Source organism: Cyprinodon variegatus, unplaced genomic scaffold (genome assembly GCF_000732505.1).
Source record: "Cyprinodon variegatus isolate N-32 unplaced genomic scaffold, C_variegatus-1.0 Scaffold1232, whole genome shotgun sequence".
In the NCBI taxonomy this organism is placed as follows: Eukaryota; Metazoa; Chordata; class Actinopteri; order Cyprinodontiformes; family Cyprinodontidae; genus Cyprinodon; species Cyprinodon variegatus.
The window spans coordinates 140,199-153,772 of NW_015151685.1; the positions used below are offsets into that span (position 1 = coordinate 140,199).

At 37.2% G+C, this 13,574-nt stretch overlaps 1 protein-coding gene across 2 annotated transcripts in view; it reads right to left on the reverse strand.

Moving 5' to 3' along the window:
* Nucleotides 1-3,275: 3,275 nt before the first annotated feature.
* The window catches only part of slc25a35 (solute carrier family 25 member 35), a 15,379-nt gene continuing 5,080 nt past the window's right edge, over nt 3,276-13,574 (reverse strand). For both annotated transcript variants that reach the window (XM_015401552.1, XM_015401551.1), the window contains exons 4-5: nt 8,507-8,641; nt 3,276-5,105 (exon numbers count right to left, since the gene is read on the reverse strand). In XM_015401552.1, coding sequence (XP_015257038.1) covers nt 4,935-5,105; nt 8,507-8,641 — 306 coding nt within the window. In that variant the 3' untranslated portion in view covers nt 3,276-4,934. The remainder of the gene's footprint in view (nt 5,106-8,506; nt 8,642-13,574) is intronic.

Below are 13,574 nucleotides of genomic sequence, written 5' to 3' on the forward strand. Positions count from 1 at the left end.
AATATTAAGGTTTTAATAAAACACTATGGATTGAAGGCACATTCTAATACCTTTTTCATCTAACACAGACAAAATGAAATAATGCTGATCAATTTTGTACAAAAATGATTACTTTATTACAAAGTCTTTGAAACCCAAACAAATACTATAACATACATAGCATACATTAAAAAAAGTTTTCATGGGGAGAAAATTCATAGCTTTATAAAATCTTTGTTTAAAAAAAAAAAGCTGCTTTTTAAAAGTAGGGGGAAATGGCACATAATAAAAATTTTTTCTCCCGCTTTTGCACATTACGGAGATCACAAAGTGCTTTTAAACTCAGCTCATCATGTTTTTGACCCATGTAGGTAGAAAGCACCAGACCAGTTGCCACAGCAACCCAGTCTCATGGGAAAATGTACCTCCACTACGTTGGTCCACACTGCAAAACGTAGTGGAGGTACGACAGCCACTTTTCTGTGGAGAATAACTCAGTGTTTTTCACCGTATCCTGATGATTATTAAAGGAAAAGTCTGGTAATATTCAGAATTCAATCTTCTGAAAGTGCTTTAAATATGAAATTGTTACATACTGTTCAATAAAAGAGTAATTTTCAATTAAATGTGCTTTACTGGAAACATCCATGTTCGTCAAAGAACACTACTGCCACCTACCAGTTTGTGACGTCACGGTGCGGTATCGGCTGTTGATCAAGTCCCAGTGCTTTATCTGGTGTTTGTCACAACAAGCTATTATCCAAGTCATCTTGAAAACATTCTACTTTGAAATGTTGGCTACATATTACGTGTTTTCTCTCTGGCCAGAAGTTCGATGGCAAATCTTCCCTCTTCAAGTTGGCAATCCAACGACAAATCCTTACTTGGAGGATAATGAATTGGAAAGGTGAAATAATTCATTTCTTTTTCACTTTTACCCGATGTATTACGACCTCCAACTGCCATGCACGTGGGCATTGTCAGTTTAACTATAGCTCTCACGTATTTCAATGGTGAAGTCTTCTCGAAATCTTAAATAATTGTTATTGATTGCAAGTGTGTCTAGTAGTTCCCATTGATTTTGCTTATAAAGCGGAGAGAATGGCGCTCAGCACCGTGACATCACTGCTGGAAAATGTCAGGAGTGAGGCGTTAATATATTTGTCCAAAAATGGTCAGTCCCAGACTCAATGATCGCAACTAAAATTATTATTATTTATTTTTTTTTACTAATTAATGCCAAATTCCCTAAATCACTGTGAACTTATTAGTTTTAGTTATAAATGATGATCCATTGATTATTCCTTTCTGACCGGACTTTTCCTTTTAAAAGGTTGATACATTTCAGTGCTGAAAACCAAATGTCACTATGAAGGAAAAAGTGTCAGTTTATATCCTGGATGAATTGTTAAGGCACAAGATTCAAGAATAAGAATCATTGCATCAATAGATATAATTTTTAAAAGAAACTAAAGTTTAACTTGTGAAGTATTTAGTCATTGTGAGGTTCTTAGTTGGATCATTTTAATGTCATCAAGTTTTAGTTTTGAAGAAGAAGCAAACTTTAAGAATATTATATAGATCATATATATAAAGTTGCATTAAAATTCAAAACAATTCAAACACTGGCTATGAAAGATATCAACCAAAGACTGAATAATAAACTAGAACGTATCTGTTCTCCAAACCGCTTTATGACTTCATGACTGAACTTGATATAAAGGTTCAGGCTCAGGCTGATGGTTAACTAATACGTAATGCTTGTTGGTATTAAGGTGCATTAAAATACTTTTAACAACCAGTTACGTTATTTTTATAGATTAAATCCAAACTGATCACGTGTTGAACCAAATCTGAGCACTATATTACTGATCTGGGTTGCCATGTAAGTCAAAAGTCTCCTTTTAGGAGGCAAACTTACTGAGACGCCTGTTACACCATTATTACTCTTCTTTGTCCCACTGCAGCATTATGCAAGAAAACGCAAGACTTCCCTTAAAAGTTGAACACTGTTCATGCAATGATATAAAGGCAACTAAAAAAAATAAAATCCAACTGATTAGCTGGGTGACGTCAAAATCTGTCCATTAAAGTGCGAAAGCTTTTAATCAAATAGACCTGAAGAGGTTTAAGCCTGAATGGCCTAATGCTGAGGCTCTGATTTTTCAATATTTGCTAAAAAGTTACCTGAGATTATTTTATAAATAACAGATAACTGGATCACCTGACCTTTGTAAAAAAAAAAAAAAAAAAACAGGATAGATGGTTAGATTTTTTATATGAGCCAAAAGATCTGAAATGCTTCAGCTGTTGGTCTTTCTTCAAGTCTGTACTTTTTAAAAACTTCATAAATTAAATTAATTGAATCTTAGAAACTCGTCTTTAGATAACCTGGCCTTTAACCATCACCGCTGTAATATACAGTATATGTTGATGCCATGTGGCTCGGAGACATGAAATTCCACTCCTATATCAGGCATAGACTTGGTCACCTAAAACTTTTCATAATTTTTTGGTAAATTACCTTGGCTTTAAAAAGTTAAACAACCTTTATGAGGTTATTAAATACAGTGGTGTATTTGTCTGTTTTTTCCTAATCTTCTTCCAAACATCAACCAAACTGCAGAGCTGAGTGTACATTAAACTAGGCTACTTCTTTAATGCGGTATTATGGCATTATTCTCGTCAGATCACAACTTTATTCTCTTAATGTTATGACTTTTTGTAATATTACAACTTTACTCTAGTAATTTCATTACTTTAATCTTGTAGGTTTAATATTACAATTTATTGTCGTAATCTAATGGGAAATACTTATTGCTTTTGGGGCATCTAAATACTTTCAGGAGTTATATTCTACAATCTGTGGGTACACTGAGCGCAGAGAAGCTGTTCACTGGGAAAGTGGATCTAAAAATCAGGAAAGATTTCTTAAAATAAGTGTATTTGCCCCTGATCTGAGCAGGCAAATGGGATGATCTGCCAATGCAATGAGCATTTATTTCTTTAAAATAAGATAATTATTATAAATATAAATAATCTTAATCTATTGACAACCTGCCATTCTTGTCGGCTCAAATCAGGAAGAAAAGGAAAAAAAAAAACACACTTCCAGAAAAACTGGCTAAACTAGTTTTACATTTTTGAGTATTTGTTGCTTATATTTTTTAAACATAATATCCAATCCTTAGGTCACCTATGTTAATAAATGCAGTACAGTAATTAATCTAATGTGAGATATTGATAATAGACTCATGTATAAATCTATTTGCAAATGCCTTATTAGGCATAAAAGTTTAGTTGTCTTAAGTAAACTGCTTTAAAAATCTGGATGCTGGATCCCTCACTTTCCTATTGGAGCGATGTGATTTCTAAATAATACAATAATAGAACTTTATTGATCTCACATTGGAGACATTTACCTCTGCATTTAACCCATCCTCTTGGGGAGCAGTAGGCTGCCATTGTAGGGCGCCCAGGGATTAAGGGTCTTGCTCAGAGAGCCAGAATGGCAGTCTGTGAGAGTGGGGCTTGAACTCTGAACTTCAGGATTCTAAGATCTATGCGCTAACAACTAGGCTGTCACTCCCCCAGGCTAAATATTTACTGCTTTACCTGCTCCAGCCCAAAGCAAAACTTAGGTTAATTCGAATTTTACATCCTTGCAATCCATTCTAGGACACTGTAAAAACTCTCATTGGTTGTAACTGTTGTGTATTTGCTGCTCGATTAGCAGCTGGGTGGGGTTAATGCTGTAATTCAGGCGGGAAAACTAAAAGCACATTTACAGAAAACTCTAAGATCGACCAGCAGGGGGCAGCCAATACCTCTCTTACCTTGCACGCTGTTGCAGCGCATTACTTGCTGTTAGGAATTAAGAAAATTCCAAACCTTGAAATAACTCATGTCATATCTTTTTAATTTTCCTTTAATCAGTTAAACACTTTTTTTATGTTCTGAAGAGTTTTAAAACCTTACTGAACCAATCATAGTATTAAATGTACACCCCTCCATTAGTTTGTGTTTATTTTATTATTTACTTTTTTTCGGAGGGGAGGGCAAAAAAACCCCCAAATTTAATAAATAAGCTTCTGGAGAGGGAAGAGTTTATCAGGTTCGGATTGGACAGAACTGGAGGAAGGAGGACGGCTCAGAGGACATCATACTTTCTTTTTCTTTTCATTAATATAATGTTTCTTTTACAAAGACAACACCCCAACAATGGGGGGAAAAAAGGATGAGTTTGTAAAAATCTTTTAATCTCAGTTCCTGTTTTAAAGTTTTACTTCCCACAGGTAGGTGTCATAGCAGTACTAAGATTCCCCTTTTTTTTTTTTTTTCTGCTGACAACGTTTCTACAGATTTGAGTTTATAGACAAGTTTCTTTTTCATTTGACTTTAAAAGGACGATTCCATCTTATTTTTGCCTCATCCTAAATTCTTCAGGAAGATTCAGATCTTCACTTTTTAAAAACTTGTATGCATTCCGGTTAAACAAGCGCCATGTGCACTGATGTGACAATCGACCCCTCAGTAATTAAAGCTTTAGAAGGTCCGACGGAGCCTTTTCATCTGTGGCCGATCTGATCGGACTGTATGAGAGTCACTTCGCTGTTTTCTCTACACAGATCAAATACAGTTTCGATGCTTCGGAATGGTTACATTGTTTACACCACCTGATGCATCGTGCTCCAGTAGGAAGCAAATGCTAGTGGTTAATGACTGAGCCTCTGAGAGACTTTTAGACATTTCTGACCTCATTTCCTGCATAATTCAAGTTTAAACTGTTTTCCCAGCGGAGTGTGAAAAGTAACTTTTGCTCCTTCCTTGGAAAAAAAAAGAAAAAAAGAAACAGCATCTACTTTTTCTTCCACCTCTTTGAAAGAGGACTCGTTTAACCTCTGCACTCAGAGCTTAATGAGTTACTATATTTTTTTTTTTTTGGTTTCCTGGTGTTATCTGAGCTTTTGGTAGAGTTTGCGCAGTTCATCCCAGAAGAACAGAGACAGGATGGTGTGTGGGCCCAGACGGAAATAAGAGGCTCCCAACCCTTTGTAGAGTCCAGTCAATCCCTCCTTTTTCAGAGTCTTGGAGAAGCAGTCGGTGAATCCTTTATAAAGCTGTCCCTATAAAAAGAGAAAAGAGAAACACAATTTAATCAGAAAACAGAAGCTTTTTCCTTTCTTTTCATCCCAGCCACACTGCAAAAACTAAAAACACAAGCTAATGTGCTTAAAAACAATCAATGAAGCATCAGAACGACAGCATAGGGCTGGGCGTTATGACCTCCAATAAATATCATGATACATTCGGCAGTTTTACCTCGTTAATGATAAATGCACAATAAATGATCTGGCTCCTCTATTAGAATTAAAGGCATGTGTAAAAAAATTCAACTGATCTATTTATAATTTACTTACTCAATAAATAACAGTACATATTACTTTAAATCAAATATAAAAGTCTTCTACCCATTCAGGTTAAAACATTGAACAATGTCTCACTGAACAGGAGAAAAATGTTTTCATGCAAACAAATTTTCTCAAAGGTAATGGAGCCTTTTGCACGTCTTTGAACTAAACAGCGTGGCTGTGCTGTAGGTGGTGGAGGTTTGATGTGTTACTTTGGGTAGTCCCGACAGTTTTGAGCTAGATTTTGCATTCTTTATTCTTTTGCTCAACATCTATGGCGTAATTGTTTGTGCCACTGAACTGAGTGTGCATTGAGAACAATGTGCATCGTTTAAAGTCGCACACCTTCACTCAAAACCAGTCTGCCTTGCTCCACGCTGAAAACGCGCTCTTGATTTCTTCTTTTCATGCTCAGCTTTATTTCTGCTCTCGCTCGGCTCCACATGATTAACTGATGTGGTGGCTGATGTCGGGGGTGGAGGCTGAATATAATTCAATTCAATTCAGTTTATTTATATAGCGCCAATTCACAACACATGTCATCTCAACACTCTTTACAATTCAACCAGATCATACAGGGAAATTGATTCTAAGTTTTCTATCTAAGGAAAACCAGTTGATTGCATCAACTCAGTGACTCAAAGGCAATCCCTCACACCAAGCATGCTTGTAGCGACAGGGGGGAGGAAAAACTCCCTTTTAACAGGAAGAAACCTCCAGCAGAACCAGACTCAGTGTGAGCGGCCATCTGCTGAGGCCGACTGGGGTTCAAGGAGACAGAAGCAGATATATAGAAAGAAGCAAAGATACAAGAAAGAAGCAGAGATACAACAATGGATGGAGTAAAAAACTACAAAACGTGGAAATCTGCAGTGTTTTTTGGCAGCTTGATGCTGAGGGCTCTGTTTTTCACACCCTGTATATAAGACTCTATTGCCTTCACTCCCACCATGCACCATTTTGCACCATGCACTGTACACATTCTCTGGTGTGGCAGGAAATTTAATTATCTGTTAAAATAAGTTCAGACCTTTGAAAGATGTATTTAAGACATTTAATGCCAATAAAGGCCTATTTTTTAGATTCCTAAATGTAATGCCTTTTAAGACTTTCAACCCTGTTTATTGCGATTTTCCTTTGCACCAAGTAAAAGTATGTATATATTTTAATCCAAGGTTTCTGTGTTTTTCCATTATTGTAGGACTTATCTAAATTATGTTTATACTGTAAATGTAATAAATTGCCTAGCCACAGTAGGCATCTTTTTATTAGAAGAGAACTAAAAGCAACAGAGCTTGCAGAGTAAGAAGTAAAGACTAACAATACTTTTCTTTATAAGCCACAATTCACAACCTCAAGCTCTTTATAAAAAGCCTACAGAACCAGAAATACCAGCTCTACTCTGAACAGTTCGGTTGACTTATTATACCATGAAGAGCAACAGAGCCCCTGATGACTTCTAGGTCTAACTTAAGGCCTCAGAGAGCTTAATAAACTGACTTTCCCACAAGAGTTTGCATTTACTGCACAGAAAGAACACCATGTGCCTTTGAGAGAAAAAAAAATAATAAAAAGGTTTTATGAGGCAAATGTAAAACTCCTGCTATCGCCTGAGGCTTTAACCGACAGACTGGGCTGAAAGCTGTGCTTGAGCAAAACTAGAATTTTAATTACAATTTTATAGTAAGATATCTTCAGATGATCCATTTCCTGTTGTTATTCATTCACTCCTTTAGGCTCAACTATCTACTGGTGAATAAATACTAAGAGCAGCTCAGAAGGTCGCAGAAATGGAAAATCAAACTGTAAATCTTCTCACTGGAAATTAGCCAAACCACAACCTCTCGGGAGCAGCGCTTTTAAACAGCTTCTTATCTTGCCACATGTCTGAAACCAGCTGTCTGTGAAGCTTTTTTAGAGTACATTCAATATCTGCAGAAAGGAAATGTACGAAAAGCTTGGAACTGCATCGGGACTCTCTTCTTACAGTGCTTTTAATGCCAGACCAAACGATCAAACCACAGTCCTTGGCTAAAAGTTTATCACTCTATTGGCACCAATAAGATTGTGTTTACGGTACTAAGAGAACCTTCATCAGTGCAGACAGAACATCTGCACAACGTAGACTGAGTTTAAGTAACATTATTTGTTCTGTGTGCTGAACTTCAGATTAAAAAATAAATCATTTATCTTTGTCTAGTTCAGTTTTAAAGAGCGTGATGTACATCGGGAAGTTTTTTTATATGATTATTTTGAGGGGGTTTGAGAACCATTTGACAGCCTTGTATTTTTGGGTGTTTTTTTTTTCTACATCTAAAAACTGATAGCATTCTATATACCAAAAGAATCCTCATCACAGCAGACAGAACGTCTTCTTCAAGTTGACTGGGTAAATCACCAAGAGGCACCTACCTCTCATGTCAAGCTTTAACCAATCACAGCAGCAGTAGCAGCTGAGATGTAGCACACTGTGCTAATTTGTTTCACAACTAGCTAATTATTTACAAGCTTTACAAATCTGGTTGCAATGAACACAAAGGCAAAAATCGCGTCCTTTTGCTCGTTTCTCAAAAAAGAAATAGAGCATATTTAGGCTAAATCGGACTGAATAGTGGAGTCTACAGCCACATCCACCGGTGCAGCCATGTTTGTTCTGCTTGAGCCTTCCACTTCTGGTTGATGCTTACACATCACTGCATTTCATTGGTTCAAAACATTTCTGTATTTGATGCAAAACACCTCTAAAACACCTTTTTTTGCATCTGCATCAAAGTTTATATTGTTCAAAGGTTCAAATCTGATAGCATTTTGTATACAGAGAATCTTCATTAGTGCAGACAATGTCTGCATAACAGAGTGAGATAGTAACATTATTTATTATGTTTGTTCGTTTTAGTTTAAAATAAAAATGAATTAAAAACTGATCTGACCATCTCTTAATTGGCATTTTCTACACTTTGTCATTTCGCATTTCACTGAATTTGCTTTTTACTTAATTTCCTGTAAATACCTAAAACCTGTCAGTCAAATCAAGATGAATTTTTACATCTAATGAGGCTAAATGAAACAGGTCAAAACCTCACCCATAAATAACTCTTACATTTGTTTTTACTTACTTTTCCCAAATGATCAACAGGCTGATTGTAGAGCCGTGTGCTGACCACGTCAAATGGCGTCATAGCCAGCACCACCATCACGCTGCTGATCATGCCCGCACTGAGAGCCACCAACCAGCTGTCCTTGGGGAAAACCTACGAAAAGGTGAAAGTATTGTTAGGCTGCATTCTGAGCATGACAGGAGTGAGTTTTCCAACAGGGATCATCATTAGCCTACCCCTTCATAGCAGCTAGGTCTAATTTTAGCTCTGCGAAACAGAGGAATGGCTCTAAAATTAGCACCTGTGTTACAACACACAACAGCAGCAGAAGTCTAACCAGTTTCTAATGTGCCTTTCACCATGCTGGCAGACACTGGCCTGGTAAGGATATGGAGAAAGCCTTTATGTCAGTCAGAATAGCTTAAATACTTTTTATATCCATTTTGTTTCCTAGACTAAATCTGATTGAGTTTTTAAAATGTCTGTTTTACTAAAGAGCTCATAAAAGCAAACAAACGTTAGCAAGGAACCATGGAGGACAAACAGGCCCGCAGCATCAGACATCCTCCCCCGTGTATAACAGTAAGCAGAAGCCGTTTTCCACATATATCCTTTTATTAATCCAAAAACAACAAACTTTATAGATAATTCAGCTCTTTCATGCCCCGTCTTTATAACGCCACTTTTTTCTGCTTTTTTCTTTTTGTTTGTGTTCTATTTGCAGACAGAACAAATTGTTTTATGACTGAAATCTTTGGTAAAAAATAAACCTGCTGTTAAGAAGAACGCCCAGTAGATACCGTTCTTCCTGCAACGACTCAACAACTTTCCACTGGAGTAGAGATCTGATATCCATCAGGGTTCTAGTGAGAATTATTCAATGTAACGGGCCATTAGGCTTTTAAAAAAAAAAATTACAGTTTCGCTTAACATCCTGCGTTGACTCAACAACCTTCCATAGAACTTTTTTTTTTGTTTCCCCCAGCAGAGACACTGTTTACACTGAAACTTTTGGAACTAAAATGGAATTATCTGGCCCTACTGTATGTGAGCATTCTCCAGCGCTTTTGCATTGCACATGCCATCGAAAATAATGGATTTAAGAGCACATCGCTAGGTGCAACAGCTCCTGTCTGAAAGCCCATTTACTTGCAGACATAAGGGAAATTGCGTGACAACGTGAAGCGCACCCAATTAAGACTTGCTGCCCATTGTTCCAGTAGTTCAACTGTTACTGATGTGAGGAAAAATTCTTCTTTCTACTCTTAAGCAGGAGTCTGTCCTCTAACTGCAACTATTTTATAACCTTAGCGTATTAGCGCCACCCAAAGGATTGGAGTGAGAAAGTTAAGGGTCTTCAAAAATGTACTGTTATGAACCCAAAATTCTGCCATAAGTGTCCACATGCTATAATACTGGTTCACTTTATGTGTGGAGATTCAATACTATGAGGCCTCCATTGCATCAAAAACATGAGTACATGCTCCTTCTCTGCGCTCTCTTGTTTTCCTGTGCCTGTATATTCCCTAAATAAATATGTGTAATCTAATAGAAAGGTAATTTTAAAATTAGTTTTGGTCTTTTCAGGGGTTGTGACATGTGAGAGATTAGTGTAATATTAGCTTTTACTAGTCTTTCATGTGATTAAAATGAGATCTAAGGCACCTCAAAGGCACCTTCTGACAGCAGCTGTCTGAACTGTGGTCTCATCCAAGATGGCCTCCCTGCAGAGTGCGTACAATGAGGAGTCTACCTATAAAATATCTATGGTAGAACCAACTGGACAAAGTTAACAGTGTTTGACTACCTTTCAGGAAATCTAGCCTCTTGACACATTACTGTTATTTTCCTAGTTGCTGCTAGTAACCTTAGCAAAACAGTGTCAGGCTAATAGCTGTTCTCTTCAAGGGTCTAAATCTGATTTCATATGCAACAGCATTTCCGACATTAACTAAAAACTTTACAAACACAATGATAGAAGACGGAAAAAGTTTAACAGTAGCTGAAAACAAATGTCTGCGTTCAACTTTAAACTGTAAATTCAAGCCTCCCTTTCCTCAATATAAACAGTGAAGCTAGTGCTAGCTTAGCTCAAACAAAGTTCCAAGTTTCACGTGAATCTTTTGTTAATTTCATGATAAACTAAGTTATTTAGTTATGACTTCACTTAACCAATGTTTACACAAAGCAGTGATTTTTTTTGGTTGAAAAAAAAAAAAAGGATTATTATCATATTTTCTTTTCACTTCTTACTGCATACTGCATAATTGTAGTACTTTGTAAAATGTACTGTTCTCCCTAAAATACCATAAATGAGTAGAAACCATAGCAGCAGCTAAACTATTTCTGTAACAGTTACAACCCAATGAGGGGTAAGCAGCTAACATACCAGTTTATGTTAGAGACAAGGATGTGTTTTATTTAGGATGTATAACAGCTCCTAAATGGGCCAGTGTTGGCTGGGATGCTTGGAGTAGGAGGGGGCCCAACCACCCCCACATCTCCACCCACTGACTTTTTGCAAGAGAGTGAGTTGCACAACTTGGAAAATGGTTGAATAATTCCTTAAATTCTTCCTGCCAAGTAAAGATAACAGACTAACCATCTGTATACTTCTTTAAGAATGAAGGACTCCCTTTAGCTGCAGACCAGACAGCTGGGCCCACCAGTTACCTCTTGCTCTGGTTGTGCAAAGCAGACGTTTTCCAACAGAGGGGCCCAGCAAAAGGTGTCCTATTTCTATTCCAGGGAGTGAATCACAGAAGGGTTTTGTCAGCGCAACAATGACTGCTTGTGCAATCTGTGCACAGCTACTGACTACAAATCAACTCCTCTGTGGATCGAATGATTTCATTGGTGTTAAGCGAGCCTGCCAATCTTTTTACCCCATCCAATTATTACAGCCAGAACGATTTGTTCTGTCTGGCTAAAAATACACACTGGAATCTCCAATAAGATTCTCCTGCTGTTATAACTTGAGTGAAAGAGGCTGCCAAAGAAATGTTCAAACAGCAATAAAGAATTTGATCGAATTTCTTTTTATCCAAAAACCAAAAAACATATAATACAATATAATGTTTTGGACATGATCCTGATTACATGACCATAGGTGAGAATGGGAATATAGACCGGCGCCCGCTAAACTGAGAGCTTTGCCTTTCCCTCAGCTCTCTCTTTACTGCCACAGATGTCTTTTTTTTATTATTATTTTGTCTTTTTTAAACTGCATTTCTTCAAATAAGTTTTTCATGTTTAGTTTGTTAAAATTATATATTTTTTAAAATATTTATCTTCACTTCAAGCCCTATACAAACACTTGTACATGACCAGTAAAAATATTGGTCAAGCAGACCGACAGAAATGCATCTTTGCTCCTCACTTAAGACGAAGGCCTGTCCCCGGAAGCGAACAGAATGTGATCAGCGAAATAAAAAAAAAAAAAAAAAAAAAGGAAATTGATAAAATTCAATCTGGAAAAACAAAAACTTGGAAAAAAGGTTTTGAAAACATAAAATTGGTTTAAAAAAAACAAACAAACTAGAAAAGCAGTCAAAGCACAGACTTCCAAACAGCATATTGGGACTTAAAACTAACACGTGATCTGGATCATTACCAAATTTAAATGAGTTTTTTTTTTTTTGTGTGTCTGCAGCCTCTGGTGTTTGTTCTGCTCACGCCTTCTTCATTCACTCTGCTTTCCTATTTGATCACCAGATGGAGACTTTGAGCGAGGCGTGGCTCACCTTTCCTGAGTTTTTGCCTTCAGTATAATACGTCTGGACTTTTTTGAGTCCAATGCAGAAGCTGTCAGAAGTCGTTGCTGCCACTCTCTGGTTTAAGGGGTGGGGGGGGGACTGATTGTCCACCAAATAATGTTAAAGAATCAATTTTTTTTAATCCTGCACCTGGGTTATGATGTTGATCATCACCAAAATTTTATAGATTGTTCATTGAACTGAGGTGCCACTTTAGCATTAAACTCATTAAAATCTGCTCATAACTTTTCATGTTATCCTGTACACAGAAAAACACACACACATAAACTTGACTAAAAACATAACCTCTTTGGCAGAGGTTAAAAAACTATTTTTGGAAAAAAAAAATAAATAAGAGAAGACAACAAAGTCAACTACAAACATTTTTATAGGTTTAATTTCTAAAATCACCCTTTTTCAAATTTCAGTTTACAAAATGCGTTCTTTCTTTGCAACAATAATGGAACAAAATTCACTCCATATAGATTGAGCTCCTTTAGTTCAGCAAGCATAAATGTCTGCGTTTTTGGTGACCAGACATTATGAGAAAAGTCAGTTTTTGCTTTTTTTTATCCAAATTTTAAAAATTAAGGTGCCTTCTTTCAGCCAGCTTACAAGCAGTAAGCAGCAATAGGTGGAGAAATGGGAGGCCGGAATGGTTGATGCTCTCAAAGCTTCCCTCCAAAACTTCATGAAGAATTTAGAATATAGAAGTTGTTTAATAAAAAATGTTTTTTCCATCAATCCATTTTGTTCAGATGAACCAAGTCATTCGGTCACTGGTTAACAGATCCCTCCAGCTCATCGTGGGGAATTCTACGAGTTCTCAACCTGCTCCTTCAGCACCTTCATTAGGATCTTCTAACAGATTGTTGCACCCAGAAAGTCCATAAAGAGGGTCTAATCAGATGCCTCAGCCACCTGTCCAACATCTTTCAGTGAGCAGCTGCTCTACTTTCAGCTTCCAGCAGATGATGAGCTGTTCTGCTGATCTCTGAGGCTCATTTCAGATCTTTTTTTTGGTATGATGGGTTCCCAAAGGGGGAAGTCACCAGTGGGTTGCAAGATGGTTTCATGATGTGATCCCTGGGGCCATACTATATCATGAAATACAAATATAAAAATAACACCATTGTTTACAGATGTTGGAGATCGGCCTGTTTTCCAGTGCAGTCCTGTTTCTCTGACTGTGACTGGCTGGATGCGTTCTCTTCATCCTCTGACATGGGAGTTGGCTCGTAGCTTGTCTGCCTGGCTGTGTGTTTCCTGGACGGGGCCGCCTTTTACAGCTGCTTTTTGTATCTCTGCTTCTGTCTCCTTGAACCCCAGTC